Source organism: Micromys minutus (assembly GCF_963924665.1).
Source record: "Micromys minutus genome assembly, chromosome: 8".
NCBI lineage: Eukaryota > Metazoa > Chordata > Mammalia > Rodentia > Muridae > Micromys > Micromys minutus.
Window position 1 is genome coordinate 20,174,281 of NC_137977.1, and position 21,688 is coordinate 20,195,968.

Genomic DNA, 21,688 nt, shown 5'->3' on the forward strand with positions numbered 1-21,688 from the left:
CAAACAAACAAACAAAAAGCTGGAGAGAGACTTGGCCAAGTAGTTAAGTCCTTGCCTAACGTGTGAAGGCTTTGGTTCAAAGGCTTTGCATATGTTAGACAAGTATTCTACTCCCCCCCCCCCAAACAATAAACTCTTGTGTGGCATTTAGGATACTCCTTTAAATAGCAAGAGAGAAAGATGGCCCCAGAGACAGAAGCTGTAAGCAATGTAGCTCCCATCCCTTGGTCTCTATGCCATTTCTTGGTTTTCTGGGTTCATTGTACTGGTATCATCTTCCATTGGTGGAGTCAGAGAGGTTGCTTCTGGGAGAGGCAGGGGAAGGAGTGAGGAGCTATTTCTGCAGATGATGTGCTCAGCCAAGCCTGCTTCTCTTCCTCCTGCAGCTCAATCAGAACCTCAATGATGTCCTGGTCAGCCTAGAGAAGCAACATGGCAGTAACACCTTCACAGTCAAGGCCCAGCCCAGGTGGGTTAAGCAGGGAGGGTGAGGACAGTGGGGCCCTGTCACCTGATGGTCAGCACCAGAGAGGCAGCTTCTTCTGGAGACCCTTCCTTGTCCCTTTTGGTCCCCGTGGGTTGACCCTGGGCCTGTGGAAATCCTCCTGGTATCAGGGAAATGGCTTCTGTGGTCCTGTTCTGTGAAGAAAGGAATGTGGCCCGGGAGTCTGCAGATCCCTGAGCCTTTGTAGAGCAAGAGGGACACAGGTTCTATTGTTGACACAAGGCTGTGGTTCCTGGCGTGCAGGCCTTCCTGCTTCTTCCTCAAGGGAAGATCCAAGAATGGTGGCAGTGTCTTGGTACTTTGTCCTTTGCTGCCTTTCCTGGGCAGCTGCCAGGAAATCCTCTTACCTGAGGGAGAGCATGAGGGGGAGGAACAGAAACAGCCTGGAGTCTGGGATTGCACCCCTTTCTCTCCTTCCCTCCCTCCCTCCCTCCCTCCCTCCCTCCCTCCTTCCCTCCCTCCCTCCTTCCCTCCCTCCCTCCCTCCTTCCCTCCCTCCCTCCCTCCCTTCTTCCCTCCCTCCCTCCCTCCCTCCCTCCCTCCTTCCCTCCTCCCCTCCCTCTCTCTCTCTCTTCCTTTTCCTCCTCCCTTTTCTCCCTCTCTTTCTCTTCCTCTCTCTCTCTTCCTTTTCCTCCTCCCTTCCCTCCCTCTCTTCCTCTTCCCCTCTCTCTCTTCCTCTCTCTCCCTCTCCCCTCTCCTGAGTGCACACTGTCCACATGTAGACAGTGCTGTAAGCATCATTCCTTTGCTCTGCAAAGTCCCTTCTTCTTGGGTGACTTGTCTGCTGCCCAGAACTTTGGAGTGTTCCAATGGACAGTCTTATTCCCTTCTCTCCTCTGAAAATGAGATGTGGAATGGACAGAGAGGAGCCTGCAGGTGTTCTGGGGAGCATGAGGGAGGGGAAGAGAAGATAAAGGTCGTCTGTGGTCACTCTAGACCTTGCCCAGTTGGAAATATTGTTGCCTAGGCTGCACTGACCATACTCTCCACTAGGGTTGCCCGTGTGCCCCACCCTAGCCTCCTGTAGCCTTCCAAGGTCTTTTAGCAACTGTAGTTGGTAGGTAGGGAAACAGGACATACAAGGACATGGGGGTGTGGATTGAGGGCAGAGGGTAGTCCTGGGAGGGGAAACTAGAAGACCTAGAGGTAAAGACAGCATCGGGGAAGGCTGGGGTAGGAGGAAGATCCTGGGGGAGGAGCAGAGGGAGGAAGGCTGAGAACAGGTAAAGGACATGGAGGCTGAGGTTAGTGTAGGAAGGTCCAGAGCAGGCTGGCTGGAAAAGGTCAGAGTCTGCTGAGGGCCGACTAAGAGCAGCTAGTGGCCAATTGTTTGAGGCCCCTGAGCAGGAAGGAAGAAGGTGGCAGAGGAAGGCCGTGTTCCCCTGGCTTCTTCTCCAAATGAAGCATCCACACCCCACCATCCCCACAGAAAGAAAACTAAACTGTTCTCACGGCTGCGCAGAAAGAAGAACAGGTACCACTTCCGAGTGCAGTGCTACCGTCATCTGGGCCCCGCCCTGACTGCGCATGCGCCTTGTGACTGTGCCCTGTTGAAGGGTCCACTAACCTCTAACCTGCCCGTGTGTCCTGTTGCTTGGGGACATGTGTCAGGAGGGCATGGAGGACTTGGGATACTAGGAAGGTAGAAGTTACTGGGCAGGTGGTTTGATGACTAGAGTAGCCTTGTTTTTTCGCATACCCCAGAGTCAGCCCTGGGCTGCTGCGGACCACAGGCATATTCCCCATGCTCATTGCTCATTCTTTAGGGAGGCAAGTATACCCCCATAAAACAAGAGTGCTCCAGACCAGGCATATGGGGTACCAGTTCTAGCGGTCCTTCTAGAATGTTCTAGATGTTCACACGTCAATCCCATAGCTGGTTGCTTCATGTGGCTCTTGAACGGCTGAAATGTGTCCATTGCAATCCTAGGAGCTGAGCTGGTAATGCCAGTTCATTTAAACTAAGTAGGCCATGGTGGCTGTTGACCGCTGCCTTTTGTACACAGCGATGGATCCCCTCCCTCTGTGTATGCAGCGGCTGCGGTGTACATCCCTGACCCCGCCGGTTCCCAAGTAGACCCTGCTGCGCAGGATTGGCACTCTTTCAACTGTCACTCCTCTGCAGTGAATCTACAGGTCCACCCACAGCAGCTTTGCCTGGAGATGTTTCTCCAGGGTGTGCGCTGAGCCCAGGAACCGTGGGAGGGGAAATGTATCTGTTGTGAGGGCTCCTGGGTTGTGGTCAAATCTGCACAGCTGGGAAGGGACAGGCGGGCAGGTGGTACAGAGCTCTGCGGAGAGGCCAGGGAGTAGGCTGCTGTCCGATGAAGGAGACTCACTCTGCCTCTAGGATGTCTGGCTTGCTTGTGCTATGAGTCCCAGGCGGGGAGGAGATTGGGTCTCGCTGGTGCACCCCTACTTCCAAGGCAAGCCCCTGTGAGCCATACAGGAGCATGTCCTGGCCCTCACACTTCTACTCTGTCCACACACATGGCTCCATAGAGGGATTCAGAAGGGCTCACATGCACACTTAGGTTTCATATATGGACTTATGGGACATACACATGCTCATATGTGTATCCACAGGACACACACTTCGGCACACTATTTTTTTTAACATGTGTGTCCGTGGGTCTCACACATGCACACTCGGGTTTACACATGGGGCCATTGTGCTCTCACATGCACATACCCTCCCATGTGGATCCCTGGGCCTCACACATGTACACACATGTCCTCGTGTAGATCCATGGAGCCCACCCATGCACTCACAGCTCTACATGTGGATCCATGCGGTTCACACATGCACCCATGTAACTCTCCGTGGGCACCCACCAGGTGCTCATAGCCGGCTCCATGCCTTTTCTGGTTCTCTGTCATGGTGACATCACTCTCTGTTTGCTCTTCTTCTACAGTGACAATGCCCCTGAAAAAGGGAACAAGAGCCCTTCACCTCCTCCAGATGGCTCCCCTGCTGCTACCCCTGAGATCAGAGTGAACCATGAGCCAGAGCCGGCCAGTGGGGCCTCCCCCGGGGCCACCATCCCCAAGTCCCCATCTCAGGTAGGCAGATCTGTTATCTCTGCATCCTGGTTTTCCTATCTCACTCCTTCTTTGCTGCAGTCCTCTCCTCTCTCTCACCTCCTGCCTGGGTTGGATGGGTTTCGAGCTCGAGCCTCTGCTCCACAGAGGATCAGCTCTGAGCTCAGGCTGCACGGGTGACACTTCACGATGGTATTCGTAAACGTCCCCAACCATAGAAGTGCAGGACGTCCCCATCTGTGTCTCCCCGTTTCTCTGTCCTGTTTCCCTGACTCGCCACCTTTTCTCCCTAGATAGGTGTTCTGGGTGTTCAGACCCCGAGGATCCAGTCTCTGGAGCTCAAGTCCTTTCTGTGGCAGGGGCTGAGGGAAGAACCCTCTCAGGTGGTCTCAGGTTCATCAAAGGAACAGAAAGAGGATGGTCTCAGTGAGGAAAGGTGGGGGGCCGCCTCAGGCGCATGGCCTCCGTCCTCTCTGTCCTGTCCTGTTCCACCAAGCCCTCTGGGTTCCTGTAGAGGTCTCAGGAGCCGGCTGGGTGAGGTTGAGAGAAGTAGGTCGTCCAGCTTCTGTTCAGGGGAAATGAGGCTAGTGAAGCTGAGAGCGGCAGTAAGAGCCCACATCTGAGCAATGGGCTGACACTGGTGAGGTTGGAACCCAGGCCAGGGCTCTTTGTAACTGCCCGGGGCAAGTGGATAGAAACCAAGATTAAAGGAGTTCTTCACGACTTCTCTAGAGACGGTCTGAGCTGGGGCTCCTTTTGGGAAGTCCCAGCCTAGGGAGGCAGAAGGTAGGTCCACGGGAGGGCAGAGATTAGCGGGGGAGTTGGCCTTCAACTCAAAGTTCCTTCCTAGGTAGGCAGGGAAGACTTTCTCCCAGTGGGCTATGGGAGCATGTCAGGGGGTCAGGACAGGATAGGTCTTGCTCTGCCTCTGTTTACCTTCTCTGCTTCTATCTACTTTTACTCTCTCCTTTGCACAGTGGTATTGGACCGCCTGTCTTGGAGTCTCCCTCGGGGTGTCCTATCATCTTGGTGTCTGTTTAGGGGAGCAGTGATCATTTGTTCTCCCCAGTGGCCTGGGTGAGGCCCTGGCCCGGGAGTGACTGACTTAACCACGGCTTTGTCTCTGTCTCCCTGTGCACTCTACCGTCTCCCATGCCTCCCCCTTGCTGGCCCACAGCTCCGGAAAGGCCCACCAGTCCCTCCGCCTCCCAAACACACCCCATCCAAGGAGATGAAGCAGGAACAGATTCTCAGCCTTTTTGATGACGCATTTGTCCCTGAGATCAGCGTGACCACCCCTTCCCAGGTCAGCTGTGTCCACCGAGGCCCAGCCTTTTTTTCTAAATATCACTTTCAGAGCATGCATGGCCTTTCATCCTCTACCCTGAAACTCTGAGCTTCTCTCAAGATCCAGGAATTTGGCTGTAGAGACAGGCTGGAGCTTCCATCTTTGATTTATCCATCTTCCCTTTCCATCATCCTTCCATCATCACCACCACCATCATCATCATCATCACAACCACCATCACCTCCCACCCATCAGAGTATGCGACATGGCTCGATAAGGGGACATGATTGTGACAGGTCTTCCCCGTTTCTTGGTAGTGCTGATCAATCACAGTGATTGATGCTATAGTGGAGAACATGGAGTGTCTGGGCAGCCATGGGACATTTCCTTGTGCAGGTTACGTTGGCCTGAGAATTCACAGAGACATTGCTTTAGCTAGAGATAACAGAACTGGGCCAGAAGGGCTAAGAGTCAGGCTCACTACTTGGTACAGGTGGCTGGCAGTGCTGGAATCAGGCAGAGCCCTGTTGGATGCTGTAATGACCAAGATGCAGAGACAGCCTGTCAGGAGGCTGTTTGCATCATGAAATGTCCACCCTCAGATGGAGAAAGAGAGGGGCGTACCTTTTGTGGTGGAAGAACATCTTGTGAAGATTGGAGTAGCTGAGGGTGATCAGTTCCCTGCTTCAAGCCTTGTAAGACATATAGGCTTCCCTTCCATGGAAGTCCAGACTCTAGGGGACTTAGCCAGGGCCGTTTCCAGGTCTCTCTAGACTTGGACTTTCCAAGAGTTGTTTGTACAGTTTGGGTTCCCGGAGGAAGGGCGCAGAGTCTGAGGATGGGAGTGTGGAAGAAACAACTTGGAAGGATGAACGGTGGCCACTTCAACAGACACCTAGTGGAACCAAAGTCTCTTCCCTTTTTTCCTGAGCGTGCTTGTAGCTTGAGGGTACCTGGGCAGGTGACCAGCATGTCTTTAAGATGGGAGAGATGGGATACCATGGGAGCAGTGGATGCTGAGGGGAAATGATATAGCTACTTACTTACACTGCCTTGTTTGATTTTTCAAACGCTTCCCGTGAGAGGACATACCCCATTTATCTGTCGAGGGACCTGATCTACAGCTTGTTCCATGGCCATGTGTCAGGCTCCATGTATTTTCCTCCCGCCATGTCATTGCATGCCTTGCTTGCTGATTTTTGTGTCCATCGTCAGGGAGCCTCCTGGTGTGTTAGGGGTGAGAGAGGTTGGGTTGGTCTTGCATGAGTGGGAGGTGGGCTCATGTCTGTGGTGCCAACAGGCTGCTCGGAGTGATGTGGTGAGCAGTCTGCATCCCTTCAGTCTTCTGGTCCTTCGTGGGAAAGAGTCATTTGCCATAGGCAGGCTTGATCGCTCCCTGGTTGGGGGCCTCTGCTTATAGCACTTTGGGTGTGTCGTTGTCTGGGATTGGGTGACTTCTAAGAAGTGTGGAAGGGGTAAGGTTGGTGGCTGTGTGGCAGAGGTGCCTGCATCACATGGTTGGGATACAATTCAAAGTCCTGAGGCCGTGACATCTCCAGCCCAGCTTTCAGACACGGTTGGATTGGAAGGAAAGAAGGAAACTAAGGTCAACCTGAGGCCACTTGTTCTGGGAAGTGGGTCCCCTTGATCTGGCTCAGCTGAAAGGGATCACACTCTCATGCTCTTCACCATCTGGCCCTTAGTGTCCTCAGGACTGTAGAGGCTCCTCTGAAGGGCTACCTTACAAACTTTCCATCCTTTTTTGATGAGAGTCTTGGGAGGTCTCAGAGCTGGGCTCCCATGGAAAGCAAGGGGAGGTCAGGAGAGGCACCCTGAGCCATCGCCTTGCTTAGACTGGGATGAAGTCTTCCGGAACTCTGAGGAGAAAGCCCGCAAGCAAAGCAAGGCTGCAACTTCTTTACCTCAGCTTGTCTTCACACACTGGTGTTGTTCAACATCCTCTCAGCCTCGAACACTTATCCAGATACTATTGACTTGTTTGGGGTCTCCCTCACAGGGTTGAGGAGAGACACCTCCCATGATGTGCTTGTCTGGGGTACACTGGAGCTTTATATCGTTGTTGAAATACTAGCTTCATGTGTACTGCTGGGCTGCAGGGGGTTCCCTAAAAGGGAATCAGGAGGTGGCTGTGGGTGTTGTCTGTAGCTGCAATGTGGGTACCCCAGGGCTCCCTGACACTGGGATCCCATACTGAAAACACCTTGGGGTGTGTATGCTGCTAAGTCTTTCCTCCTCCCTTGATCTGAATGACAGGTCTAGTTGTCTCAGAGGGTGACTTGGCTGGGTGCCAGGCCCTTGACATGAGATTCTCTTGGTAGGAAGACTGAGGTGGGCATGTCTAGAGCAGGCCACAGTCTTGTGCTGCTCTCGATATACAGGGGCAAGGTCAGGTGACCTTGTAGGGGCAAAGGGCAGAGAAGAGATGAGGGTCATCTGATCTTGGCTGAAAAAGCAAAACCAAAAATAAAAACTGAACCAAAACTAAAGCAAAGCAGAAACCAAAACAACAACGAAACCCAAAATAGCCAGTAGTTGGATGTCCTAGTTGGGATCAGATATTTATACATAGGTGAAGGCCTGTACTGGTTTATGTAGTTGTAGACAGTACTCTGTGGGATGTGTGTGTGTGTGTGTGTGTCTTCTGTGTGCACAAGGCATAGGCCCAATCTGTTACTAACTGCTTCATTCCTCTGCTGTGCGGTCACCAAGTTTGAGGCCCCTGGGCCTTTCTCAGAGCAGGCCAGTCTACTCGACCTGGACTTCGAGCCCCTTCCACCAGTGGCAAGCCCTGTGAAGGCGCCCACACCCTCTGGTCAGGTTGGTTGTGCCCACCAATGTCCAGGGCCCATCAGCCTCAGGACCAAGCCTTGTGCTCAAGTCTTTGGGTGGGGGGGGTGAGGCCTTTTGCCCAGTGACCTAGCCCTTTTCCCAGTCCTTAGCCCTCTTGACTTCCTTTGGACATAGAACAGCCGTGGGCTGGTTGGGTAGCTCTTTGTCAGGGCACACCCCACAACCTCTGGTCATCCCAGTATCTTGCCCCCTCGTTAGTTACCCTGTGGGCCTCTCTGAGCTGGGGTCTGAAGCTGTTAGAGCCAAGCTTGGAGCCTGCAGGATTGGGGTCTGAGGGGGGTCCCTTGGTGTGCTTGCTACCCTGTCTCTAACCTGCGTACTGACTTTGTCCTTTTCCTGTTACTGCTGCCCTCAGTCAATCCCATGGGACCTCTGGGAGGTAAGCCAAATAAATATTTGTTCAGCACTGGTGCCTGCACCCCCGGGGACTGTCTCTCTTTGTGTGAAGCCCCACTCACTCCTCTACCCAGTCTCCCTACGACACACTTGCTTATGTGTACTATACACAGGGGGCAGGAGACTGCATCCTCTTATCAGGACCTTGGCAATGGGGCTTCTTAATAGCTCAAGACCGGGTCTTACGTTGGTTAGATTTCAGGTCTTGCTGGTGTTTACCTTGTCAAGGAGCCAGCTTGTCATCTAAAATGGCCATCTGGTCAAGGCGTTCCGACTACAGCGAGGTATTAGAGAGCTGTTTTTCTGGGGGACCCACCCCTGGGATCTCTGAACGTGGGGGCTCAGAGACTCAGACTCAGAGACTCACACTTGGAATGTGTCCACAACTGGTAACAACGGAATCAGGGTTCCAGGACACAATCTGGCCACAGCAGCCAGGACTCTGGGGACTCTTTCTATAGGAGAGCTTCGCTCTGTAAAGTGCTAGCTGAGTTTGATGCTCAGGTAAAAATCCCAGGCACTGGGCTGGAGAGATGGCTCAGCTATGAAGAGTCCTTGCTGTTCTGCAGAGGACAGGGTTTCAGTCGCAGTACCTACGTCAGGAGGTGCACCATTGCCTGCCGTCTCAGTTCCAAGGGATCTGATGCCTTCTAGGCTCTGCAGGCCTCTGCACACATGTGGTGCATATACACTTAAATGTGAGCACACACACACACACACACACACACACACACACACACACACGGTGTGCACACACAATCTTTTTGCAATCACCAGAGAATAAGGCTGGAGTGTGCTGGCAGGGACATTTTGGCCATTTTAGTATGCTGTGCGGTGACATCACACCTGCCTGACTCCTGGTAGTAGTAGCAGACAAGAGGAATGGGAGACAGTTGACCCTGTAAAATTCTGACCACGCTGCTACCCCAAGCCACATCCCCCGTTAAAACTAAGCACTGAAGACCACCCTCTCTTGTCTCCTGCCCTTGCCCAATATGCCTTTCCCACCTGGCCTTCTCACCCCTCCCCCATCTTGGTGGCCTGTCACTAGCCCACAGAGAGTCAAGCTGGCATCCTGCCTTCCGGGGAGCCCAGTTCTGCCGAGGGCAGCTTTGCTGTGTCCTGGCCCAGCCAGACGGCCGAGCCAGGGCCTGCCCAAGTAAGTGCTCCCCTCCTCCCGTTCCCATCTGGCCTCTTCCCATCTCTGGGGTGTATTGTGGACAAAGAGCCAGAGGAAATGCACAGTATGGACAAGGCCTGGTGGCCCTGGGATGGTAGGGGTGACTGTGGCTCCAGTCACATCTTACCTAGGTAAACCCTGCAGAGTGGGGAGGGGGAGGACATTTTAGATGACCTAACAGGTTATTCTAGACATTTCTCAGACATTTCCTTGTCTTCATCATAACTCTGCCGACCAGATGCTTTTGTCTTTGCTACATTTGAGGAAGTGGGAGGCAGGAAGGTTGATTAACTAGGGTCTAGTGCTCAGGAGTGGCTGAGTCTGTGTGTTGGTAGAGGTTAGCCCTCAGTGGATTCTTTGTCATGGTCTACTGTAGTGTTCTGTGGAGAAGGCAGCATCCAGGATTGGAGATCCTGCCTGGTCTCCTAAGCGTGTTTGGTGGGTCCAGGCCATCCAGCAGGCTCTAGCTAGGCTGTGAGGGGCTGGCAGAGCGAACAGGACAAAGTGGAGTATTTAGAGGAAAGGGCTTGTGAGGCAGGGGAATGTCATTCACCAGGGTGTAGACCATTCTCTACACACTCATCTTCCTCCCCGTGTCAGCCAGCGTTTTCTCTCCATATGCCCGTCCTGCCGGATGTGCCAGGATCATGTAAGACCCATACGGCCAGCCGGGCCAATACCTGTGGCCCTCCCACTGCACGCTTCCCTCCTGTGGTGTGTTGTGGATACATCCTGCTCTGTGTCTGATCCCTTGCTGGCGTTTTATGTTTCAGCCAGCAGAGGCCTCCGAGGTGGTGGGTGGAGCCCAGGAGCCAGGGGAGACAGCAGCCTCTGAAGCAGCCTCCGTAAGATGGCAGGGACTGTGCCCTGTTTTTTCTTCCCTGTTATCTGTCTGCCCGGTGCTGTCTGTCTTCTGCCTGTCTGCAGCTTCCCTGTGTTCCTCACCCATGCCGGTGCCGGGCACAGCTCCCCGGAAGAACACAGGGCAGGGTAGTTTGGCACAAACCACAGGCACACAAGCCCTCTTTCCTGTGGCTGTTCCCACGCGGCCATTGACCCAGCTGACCCATCCCCCATCCCCAGAGCTCCCTTCCGGCTGTGGTGGTGGAGACCTTCCCAGCAACTGTGAATGGTGCCGTAGAGGGCAGCACTGCGACTGGACGCTTGGACCTGCCCCCGGGATTCATGTTCAAGGTGAGCATAAGCTAGCTAACCCTTTGTCCCAAGTGCCTTGGGGTCACCCTTGTTTACAGGATAATATACTTAGCCCAGGATCCCTGTAGCCCACTCAGAACGTAGCCTCTACGCTATAGTGTACAGAGTAGCATCCCCCACCACAACTCCCCGCCCACCCCCCCCCCCCCGCCCGCCTGCCACACCTGTCTTTGACAGGCTAGACGGGGGACATGGACCCCTGACATGCTCTGGCAACGTTTACAGGTGCAAGCCCAGCATGATTACACAGCCACTGACACGGACGAGCTGCAACTCAAAGCTGGCGACGTGGTGCTGGTGATCCCTTTCCAGAACCCAGAGGAGCAGGTGAGCCTAGGGCGCCATGAGTCAGTCCCAGGCCTGCGGATGCAATAGTGGACATGGCCAAGAGGGGGCAGCAGAGGCCCGCTGGAGCAGGGCATGTCTAGGTTGCCAGTTACAGGCCCATCTTTTCTTTAATCTTAGTTGCGTTCCTCTCCTTGTCCCTACTCTCTTTTTAGCCGACAGTAGTGCATCTCTTCCAGCTGCCCTGCCAACTTTTGCATCTGAGTTTCTTTCCTGTCTTTGCCATGCTCTTGGCCTCGAGGCCCGCCTTCCTTCTACAGGGTTCCTGCTGTGACAGAGCTCTAGGCTCACACTGACCTTCTGGGCTGGCTCTATTCTGTACGGTTGGCCTCTTGCACTACGTAGGGCTGGGTTGAGCTATGGGGAGTGCCCAGGCTTAAATCTACATCTGCAATGTGTGCGTGTGTGCGCATGCGTGTGTGTGTGTGGGGGGGGGCTAGAAGACAACCTTAGTTTTTGTTCCTTAGGTGCCGTCTACCTTACACTTTTTAAGATAGGGTCAGTCAGCCTGTCTCTACCTCTTCAGTGCTGGGCTCCATTATGTTCCCCTACATCTGCCTTTTTTTCACGGGTTTTGGGATTGGAACTCAGACCCTCAAGCTTAAGTGGCAAGGAGACTGCCAACCAAGCCAATTCTCCAGCCCTGTCTACTGCTGCTTCTAAAGCCCTAGGAATCTACTGGCCACTTGAGTGAATCTTTACTAGCTGGGTGAGGTGTGAGAAGTATAAACTCTGGCCGCCAGCCAACAGGATGGATGTGAATGGGTACCAGAGGGGTTGGAAGAGGATATATAGAAGAGATCGGTAAGAATTCGGAGGTATGGAAGAGTCTGGAGAATGTTAGAATAAAATTGCAAAGGTTCAGGGAGTTGCCAGGCATCGTCAAGCTTTGGGGCAGTCGCTGTAACTCTGGTGTGAGGGCCTACACAGCAAAGCCCCGAGGGTTAGTGTCAAAGGGAAGAGTCAGACAGCGCTGGAGGCTGTAGTGGAATGGATTCAGGACCTTCAGGCAGGCATGTCTGACATGTGTCCTGGGATAGCTATAAATGCAAACCCAACATAAAGCAGTAAACTTGTTTAAAACATTATGAGACTCTGTTGTTTGTTTGAGACAAGGTCTCATGTTTGCAGGGCTAGCCTGGAACTTACCGTGTGGCTGCGAATAGTCTTGGAACCCTGATCTTCCTGCCTTGGCCTCTGGGGTTCTGGGCTCGCCGACTGCACCACCGTGGTTCATAGGGTGCTGGGGTTGGAACCTGGTGCATGCCAGGCTCACACCCTGCCAACTCAGCCACATCCCGGTCTCTAGTCGTATGGGATTTGTTTGTTTGCTTTTGCTTTTTATCTTTCAACTTGGTTGACCAGTTCCCAAGCGTGAACTTCGTAGCTGACAGCAGCGGTCACCGTCTAAATGCACGTGCGTGTGACGTGGGCTACGTGTGGAGGTCAGAGAACAAATTACAGGAGCCTTCTGTCCTTCCACCACATGGGATCCAGGGGTCTAACACGGGTTTTTAGACTTGGCAGCAAGCACTGGGGTCACCTCACTCTTTTTGTTTTGTCTTTGTTTTGCTTTTTCAGTGCTGGGTAATTATAATGTATTGAATCAAGGCCCACACGCATGCCCTGCCACCATGCCACACCTCCAGCCCTCTCTTTTAATGTTTAATTTGGGGTCAGAATCTCAGTAAATTGTCCGGAGGTGACCTAAAACTCACTCCAGTCCAGGCTGGCCTCGAACTTGCAATCATCCTCCAGAAAAGCTGGAAATGCAAGCCTGTGCTATCAGATCTGGCTAGATGTTCTTACCTGCTAGTACTTAAGGAATGTTCCAGATGTTTCTAGAAGTCTGAAGACTTGGGGTGGCAGTTGTGGGGTCCTCTTGGAAGTTGTTGGGATTTGGGAAACCCAGGTCCAGAGAGACACACGGGAGTCAGAAGACCCTCCAGATTTCTTCGAGTTGACAAAGCTGTGGGCTCTGAAAGAAGCTTCAGCAGGGGAGTGGGGTGGAGGGAGTGGGGGAGGGAAGGGGTAGACACGGGGACCAGAAGCGGAGAGGAGAGGGTGTGTTGGAACAAGGGAATGTCCAGGATCATCTGCCATGAAACTAGACTGTGAGACCCTATCTCAGCTTGTATTTCTGACTGAGGCAGGTATTTCAAGTCCCAAGGACTGTTTGGAAGAAGAGTGGAGTAGTGTGACAGCTAATCATTTGTCACTGCCCGGCTTCATTGTGAACCCCATCCCAGAATAGGTAAAAGAGACTGGGCTCCTGTTAGAGCCGCGAGAGGAGCGGGCGGCAGCTGCGCGTGGCAGGTCCTGGCCTTTTGCTAGACCCAGAGGGTCTGGATTCTAAGAGGGATGCGTCTGCAAGCAGCGGAGGATTATGGGCCAGGACTGAGAACACAGTTCAGGCTCAGACCAGTGCAATGCCCAGGCATAGAGGATCTCGAGTAGCAGGCAGGCTGGCTCCTCCGAGGTCAGCTCCTCCGAGGTCGGCCTGGCTCCTAGTTTACTGGAGGCTGTTGTGAGGTACACCATGTTAGCCATGTTCTCTTGGCCCCAGGATGAAGGCTGGCTCATGGGGGTGAAGGAGAGCGACTGGAATGAACACAAGGAGCTGGAGAAATGCCGCGGCGTCTTCCCGGAGAATTTCACAGAGCGGGTGCAGTGACGGAGGAGCCTCTGCAGCCTTCCGGTGTGTGAAGAACCTTTTCCCAAAAGATGTGTGCTTTTCTTCTCTTTGTTTTTCTTCCTTTCTTTTCTGTTTTTTTGTTTTGAAAACTCTTGAAAAGTGTCGGGAAATTGGGGAGCGGAAACCTAAGCCAAGAAGTGTACCCCCAAAGATTGAGGTGGTTTTCCAAAGAGCCGTCCGACCCAGTTCAGTGGACTTCTCCAGTATTCCCGAAGCTGCTGTGTCCCCCCCTAGTTGAGTTCCCGATGCCCGCATGTTCAGGGCGGGCCGGGGGTGCAGAGCCACCGCCGCACTTGCCTGACGCTTGGCTGCGCCACCTGGCAGGGCTTGGGTCCTCTCCTGGCAGCTGCCCTGGGCAGGGCCTGCACACTGGCCCAGCCTGGTCCCGCTCTGCAGACCAACCGTGTGCTGTTTGAATAAAAAATAAGCCCTAGTGTTCAAAATGCAGCGAAACAAAGAAAAAAGAAAAACCTGACAAAACCACCAGAACAGCGCGTGTCTTTCTTTGCTTCCGTTGTGTGAGTGGGAACTAGGCCGACTGAGGCTTTTTTTATTGCCGGTGTCCTTGAGGTAAAGTGTCCGTGGATAGCACCTCCCCTAGACTCATGGCGCGAGCTCTTCGGGGTTTCCACTGGTGGTGAATTAGAGGTCAAGTGGGGGACACTCTCTGGGTACAGTCCTAAGTCACCATTTTAAACACATGTCAGCACTCTGAGTTGGGCAGATGGACTGATGGATGGCACTCAGTGAACGCTAGCCACAAGGACTAAGGATGGAAGGAACCCGCAAGGGGTGATGGGATATGATGGGCCCTTAGACCTCATGGGGAACCTGTGCCCCGCTGGGGAAGGGCCAGGGTGTACCCGAAGTGAACCAGCTATGTGATTTCCCCTTCCTCCCTGTGGTCCCCCTGGAAACAGCTACTTCATGTTTGTCTCATGAACAGATGGAGGAGTTCAGTACCCAGGACTACAGAAACACCCTGGCCCCCAGAGAAGGCCAGCTAGGCATCTTCAGGATTTGGGGTTAGCATGGAGTCCCGTGCCTCGCTACAGGTGACTGGACTGCTTTGCTGCTGGCTCCAAAGCCAGCCTTCTTTGGGTGACAAATGGAGCTGGCTTCATTAAAGGAACACTGAGTGTCCAGCCTGCAGCCTGTGGGCCACTAAAACCTCAGGATGGCTAGAAAGGTGACCTGAAGCTTATTTAAAGTAGTGCTAAGATTTCTTGTGCAGGCTTTTTTGGTAATTCACTTCCTGGTTCTCAGGTGGGAACTTCATAGGCGACTTCCCTTGCCCTGATGTCAGAAGGTTGTTCACACCTGTAGAACGCCATTTCTAGTTCTGAAATTATAGACCTGTCCCACTATTCCTAACGGTGACCATGTACCTAGGAGCTGGGTATTGCAGGGATCCTGTCAATCAGCAGGTTCGGAGCCTGGCAGCCAGTACTATTACTTGTTTCTTTTCTGCAACAAACTACCTGATGGAGATCACTTAAGGAAGAAGGCTTTATTGTAGCTCACAGTTCCAGGGGCTCCAGCCTGTCACGGCGGGGAGGGCGTGGCAGGAGGAGCAGGAATGTCTGGTCACCTTACATTCACAGTCAGGAAACTGAGGCACTGAGTTTGCAGTCTCTTTATTCCGTCTGGGACCTCAGGCCGTGGCATCGAGGCACCACGCTGGGGCAAGTCTTGCTACTTAGTCCATGCTAGAAAAGTGGACCAAAGACCTTAAGACCAGGATGCGGAAACTGCTAGGGGGAAAATAATGAAATCCTCACAGAAGCAAGAAATAAAGATATCAAAACAGAAGCCTTTCTGCCTACGGGGCTGGAGGGGTGGCTTGGTGGTTGAGAGCCATTTACAGTTTCTCAGAGGATCCGAGTCGAGTTCCTAGCACACATAAGGGAGTTCAAGCTGCCTCCAGCCTCCGCACTTTTAAATATAACACACACAGAGACACATGAAAATCAAAGTTTAAAAAGCAAAAAAGGTTTCTGCTCTTCAAATGGAACCTGATGCTAAACCTCAGATAGGGGCTCGGTGCCGGGAATATACACAGAGCTGGAAAAACTCAAGTGCCCAAACTGCAAAGCCAAAACTGAAAGAAACAAGCATGAAAACAGCCCAAGTTACTGACAGAAAGAAAGGGGGATATGTGTGTGCTAATGACAATTCCTAAGAGAGACACAAATGGCCAAATGCACTTTTTAAAAAGTATTAAATGTCCTTATCGACTATGGAGACTCAAATGGAAACTTATTTAATATTCCATCGCTGGGCCTGCGGGTCGGATGACTCAGTGGTTAAGGCCACAGGGCTCAAAGACTTGAGTCTGATCCTCTGGAAGAGCCATCTCCTGCGAATGTCCCCTGACCTCTGAATGCGCGCTGTGACACACGTCCCTCCACCCTCACCCCTCATTTCCTGAGTTAGGATGGTGAGGATCAAGAGAACAAATGACAACAAATGCTTAGTGAGGACGTGTGGCAGGAAGTGCTTCTTCGTTACTGTCACCGTGGTGGGCATGAGAACTGCTAAGGTCATTATGGGTGCCAGTGGGGAGCTTTCTCAAAAAACAAAACAAAACAAACAAACAAACAAACAAACAAAAAACACCTAACAACTACGTGGCTCACTTCTATACTGCACATGTGCAGTTAATGTTGGGTCTTCCCAGAGGTTAGGAAACGGAAGCTTGGATATCCATCAACAGAAGAGCGAAGAATGAAGCATTCCATACATGCGCACGGTGAAATGTCATTCAGCTGTGAAAATTTAAAATAACAAGATCCATAGGAAATAGGATGGATCTGCAAACTATGTTGAATAAGGGAATTCAGACTCAGGAGACAAAGAAAACCAGTGAGCTGAGGCTGACCCCCAAACCATCCTAGAACTAAGAAACCCGTGCAGTGAGAGGAAGGATTTCATGTGTGACCATCTCCCACGCAGCACTGAGGATTCCTGTTCCACAAGTAGACATAGTTTCTGACCACGCGGGGCCAGAGGAAACCCAGCACGAACAGTTGGCTGATGGAGCAGAGGATATGGCTGAGGTCTGTTAGAATCTCCAGCTAACTTGCTGAGAACCTTTAAACCCCTCCATCCGAGTGCAGGTGTTCAGTGTGACCCAGTTTCGTGTGTCTGTGCATGACCTACTAGATCTCTGCGGCCAATGAGGCAGCAACACAGTCCCATGGCAAACACTGTACACATGACTTTAAAAGTAACTTTTATTTGCCTGAAGTAATTGTCCCCAAAGCTCAATGACTCCATCTACTAGCCTAGGCCTAGTCCTGGAAGCTTGTAGCCTCTACACAATATTATCCAGACCTAGGATGTTTTCAATCTTTGAGACTTACTGCTAATCAAGCTCACCCTGTCTTGCACTTTCTGGCCTCTGACTGGGCCGGTCAACTCAGCTGTTCTGGCTCAAAACTCCTCTCTATGCTGACTGAGTCAAACTAGCTTCTTTTAGCTTCTGACTGAATTGCTCTGTTTGGCCTCAGACTAGCTAGCAATCTGTTCTAATCTTCTGGCTCCTTCTCATTCTTTGGCTCATTCTGTCTTCACCTGTGTCTGTCTGACTTGTTCTCTGTCTGCAACCTGTGTCTGTACAACTAACCCAGGAAAAATGCCTCCTCTCTCTCTGCACTGCTTCTCTCTCAAATAGCCTCCTCTCTCCCACTCCTTCCCCCTCCCATCCCCTCCCTCCTTTCTCCCCCTTCTTGTCCACCCCCCATGTGTGCATGTGTTTTATGACAGCTGGGCATACCCTATTCTGTCAGTTCTTTTTCTGATTCATCACTTTCCAGCATGGCTGCTTCCTTCTACAAACTAACCCGGCCTTCACTGTTTGGGATAAAAGTGTGTGCTGAGCACACGTCTGTATTCCAGCCAGAGTAACTATATCGCTGGATTCAAATCCTTCTAGAAATGACTACTTGGGATATGGCTGCAGATCTCCAGTAACCATGTAATGCCAGTAGTCATGGCAGCCTGCCTATAATTGAAAACCGGGAGATGAACAGCCCCTTGAGGCAGCTGGCTGGCCAGTCTAGCCTATATTATGCTCTGGGTTCGCCAAGACCCTGCCTGTCCTGGTTAGGGTTACTACTACTGTGATGAAACACCATGACCAAAAGCAGGATGGGGAGGAAAGTCATTTATTTGGCTTGCATTTCCATATTGCTGTTCATCATTGAAGGAAGTCACAGCAGGAACTCAAACAGGACAGCAACTTGGAAGGTGAGACTAGTGCAGAGGCCATGGAGGGGTGCTGTTCACTGCCTTGCTCTTAATGGCTTGCTCGGCCTGCTTTCTTATAGAACCCAGGACTCCCAGGCCAAGGATGGCCCCACCCACACCGGGCTGAACCCTCCCCCATTAACCACTAATTAATAAAGTGCCGTGCAGACTTGCCTACAGCCTGATCTTACAGCGGTACTTTATTGGGATTCCCTCCTCTCAAATGACTGTAGCTGTGTTAAGCTGACACAAAACACTGCTTCAGTCAGTAAGGTCATGAAGAGTCAGGGAAAATTTTCAATTCCACCTTGGGTTTCCATGTCCATGTTTACAAACATGCATGTTCATCTTATATGTGTGCTCACACACAAGTGGACATGAACACATGTACACACATATGCTAGAGAAAGGAAGGAAGGAACAGACAGGTGAGGTTCGCACTCCTGTACTCCCAGCACCAGGGAGGTGAAGGCAGATGGCTTCCTGGTACTTGCTGGCTAGCCAGTTTAATGCAACTGGCAAGCTCCAGGTAAAAATGAAAGACCCTGTCTCAGAAAAGCAAGTTGGCTAGCTTCTGAGGAACAACATCGAGGGCTACTTCTGGCCTCCACACGTGCACACGTACACCTGTGTGCACACATACAGATCAATGAGAGCAATCAGTGCTATGCTGGATGTATCGAGTTGTATTTTAAACATGGCTGATGCTCATTTTCCTGTAAACAAGCAGTGATATTAAGGGATATGGTAATTTCCCCCCTAATAGTAGCCACTGAACTCTCGGGACACTTGGTGACCTGAATAGGAGGATTGTCAGACTACCCTGGTGCCAGCACTGCCCATTGAGTCCTGCAAGCCCTGGCTCAGGGAAGTCTGTTGAATCCTAACGTGCACCCCCTGGTGGTCAGGCTGAGGAACTACTACAACTGGGAGTAAATGATCAAACAGAAGCTTTGGAGGCCTTGGCTGATGCTAAGGGAAAAGGCTGTGATGAATCACCACTTGGCAGGGTATGCAATCATGCTGCTGAAGCTCCCCGAGTGCCCTGGGAAACCCTCCGATGGTTACAACACTAGGCCGGATAAAAATCTATGTCTCTTAGGTCAGTTCTCCTCTGTCACTTTTAGTAGTAAGCTGAGTGGGAAATGGAAAGGAAAAGAACAGGAAGGAGCCCAGACTTGTCCTGGTCAGCAGCAGCTGAGCTTGTGAGAGGGTCCAACTGTGAGCACTTAGGCAGCTGCCTGCTGACAACTGGACAGCTCAAGCATGGCCTGGCCAGGGAGTGGGGGCTGGGGGCAAAAAGGGGCAGAAAGCTTTGCTTCAGGATCGATGGCTCTGAAGAGAAAGAAAAGAGAAACGAGGCTAGAGAATGGTAAAGTCCTTAGGGCCAAAGGTCTCACACATCCCGGGTTCTGGGCTATTCATAGGCTAACACCCACAGACTGAAGGATCTGCAGACCCAAGTCCTACAGCACACAGGGTGCTACCAGCTGTGATCCCACCTACCCACTGTTTTTGCTGCTGGCATTGGACATGAACAGAGCTGGAAGTTGCCCAGAGATCAGGGTTTGGAGAATTTCTTCACATCTGCTCTGACTTGAACCTGGGTATCAGACAGCTGCTGACTGACATCCTCACCCTTGGTGTTGACTATCTGGCAGGTCCTGGGACCCCATCTCTGCATCCTCAGTAGGTAAACTATGGGATTTTTCAGAAAACTGGATGGATCTGAAAAGCATTATATTGAAGTGGCCCAGGCTCAGAAAACACAAACTCTATAGCTCTTTAAAGGGACTCACACAGAGCTAAGGTTGACTCAAAGCCATCCAGATCTAAGAAGTCTGTGCATGGGTTTTGTCCATTTCCCATGCTCCCCGCCTCTCTTTTCCTTCTCTTCTCTCCCCCTCTCCTCTTCTTCTCCCTCCCTTCTCCTCTTCTTTTCTATCTTCCCCCCTTCTTCTCCCCCTTCTCTTCTCTCCTTCCCTCCTCCTCTCTGGTCTCCTCTCCCTCCTAGCCCTCTTCTCTCCTACTCCTCTCTCTGTCTCCTGTCTCTCTCTCCCTTCCTTCTTTGTCTAACAAGATTTGACTTTGTCCTCTGTACATGTCTTATGGAAGAGTCCATGTTTGCATGGTAGGCACATGCAGAGCTAGCCTCTGGAAATGTGTTTCTAGGGCCCTTAGCACTCTGGGTTTTTGTGGACTCAGCTCTATTTCTTCTGTCATGAGAAAGGGACATAAAGGAAAGAAGTAGCAAGTTTATGAACAGTAGAAAGTGTGTGTGTGTGTGTGTGTGTGTGTGTGTGTGTGTGTGTGTGGAGTCCAGAGGTTTTGCACTTTCTGCCTTACAAAGTAAGTTTCCCATCTTGAGCCAATCCAAACCAGTAAAATCTTCACAAGGAACAGCCAGCCTCATCAGGATGTCTTTTTAGAGAACTCCCAGGATCCCCAAAGGGTTCTTCACATGGTTAGGGAGTGGTCTCAGAAGATGGGTGCTTCCAGAGCTAACACAATTAAATCTAGAGATCAAGGAACAAGGCATGCCTCAAAAGAACAACAGCAAAAGATATGTTTACTCTATACTGAAGTTCCCAGAAAAAGTAGCAACTACATAAACATTCTACAGGACTGATCTGTTAAGACTTTGTGGGGCTGGAAGAGGGCTCAGATTACTGCTCTTGCAAAGGATGAGAGTTTGATTCCAGCACTCATGTCTGGCAGTTCACTAGTCCTAGCAACTCTGGTTCCAGGGGACGTCACCATCTGCTCTGGCATTTGTGGCACATGCACTCAGGTGCACACTGCTGTCTACACACACACACACAAATTATTTTAAAAAAGACTTCAGAGACTGTTAGCAATAGCTGGAATTGGATGTGCCTCGTCCTTTTCAATTACAGGAATAAAAAACATTCATTTCCGCTGACCGGGTTTCCTAATTACTGTTTTCCATGCTGGCTCAGAAATAACAGTTGCCACATAGCATATGAGTTCTTCATACTTTCTCTTGACTGGGTCATTTTGGGCCAGTGATGACTTTGCTCAGACTCAGCAGAAGGAGAAGTTTTTAATACTATCGTTGTTTCCACTGTGGGATGAGTCACCAACTTCATGCCAGTTTCTTCCCCGACAGTGACTCTCTGGGGCTTGTGCATGTTCCAAGAGTCTCATAGTCACTCCCCATGAATGAGATCAACAGTGGATGACAGAAAAGGCTGCTTTTCTGAGGCCTTTGAGGATGGGAAGAACCTGGTGAATAATGGTGAATAACACTATACTTAGGGTGATCTGTATGACCAGAAGACATGTGTAGGGGTTCTGGATGGCTCAGTCAGTAAACTGCTCGATAAACAACCACAAAGATCCAAGTTCAATTCCCAGAGTCTGTGTAAAAAAAAAAAGAAGAGCATAACATGCATTTATGATCCCATTGTTGGTAACATGTGCTTAGGATGCTATTGTTGGTGAAGACCAGTCTATCTCTAGGGCTTGTTGTCCAGCAGTCCTACATAAAGGGACAAGTTCCTGTCAAAGTGAGAGACTCCATCTCAAAAAAACAAGATAAATAGAAAGATATCCAGAGGTTAACTTCATGCACATGCATGTGCATATACACCTGCTATACACATGTGTATGAGCACCCATACAACAGGCCTACACACACACACACACACACACACACAATGTACGTGTAGTAAGTCTTGGCAATGGAGAAACAGGCAGAACACTCAGAAGTCTAGGCTATTTCACATGGTGATGCTAACCTGGCTGATGTGGAGGATGGCTTAGCTGGTAAAATGTTTGCTTTGCAAGCATGAGGATTTGAGTTAGACTCACAGGTTCCACGTGAAAAAAGCCAGGTGTAGTGGTGCAAACTCATACGAACAGTGATAGAGAGGTGGAG

The 21,688-nt window shown here is 51.4% G+C and overlaps 1 protein-coding gene across 3 annotated transcripts in view; it reads left to right on the plus strand.

Annotated features, from left to right (window-relative positions):
* BIN1 (bridging integrator 1) overlaps positions 1 to 14,016 on the plus strand; it is a 54,502-nt gene extending 40,486 nt beyond the window's left edge. Inside the window, exons 9-19 of one of the 3 annotated variants that reach the window (XM_080920264.1) lie at positions 387 to 469; positions 1,934 to 1,978; positions 3,420 to 3,567; positions 4,724 to 4,852; positions 7,565 to 7,672; positions 8,061 to 8,084; positions 9,153 to 9,260; positions 10,055 to 10,126; positions 10,365 to 10,475; positions 10,722 to 10,823; positions 13,408 to 14,016. In XM_080920264.1, coding sequence (XP_080776390.1) covers positions 387 to 469; positions 1,934 to 1,978; positions 3,420 to 3,567; positions 4,724 to 4,852; positions 7,565 to 7,672; positions 8,061 to 8,084; positions 9,153 to 9,260; positions 10,055 to 10,126; positions 10,365 to 10,475; positions 10,722 to 10,823; positions 13,408 to 13,515 — 1,038 coding nt within the window. In that variant the 3' untranslated portion in view covers positions 13,516 to 14,016. The remainder of the gene's footprint in view (positions 1 to 386; positions 470 to 1,933; positions 1,979 to 3,419; positions 3,568 to 4,723; positions 4,853 to 7,564; positions 7,673 to 8,060; positions 8,085 to 9,152; positions 9,261 to 10,054; positions 10,127 to 10,364; positions 10,476 to 10,721; positions 10,824 to 13,407) is intronic. The other 2 variants (XM_080920262.1, XM_080920263.1) reach the window with 2 other exon arrangements.
* Positions 14,017 to 21,688: the final 7,672 nt, after the last annotated feature.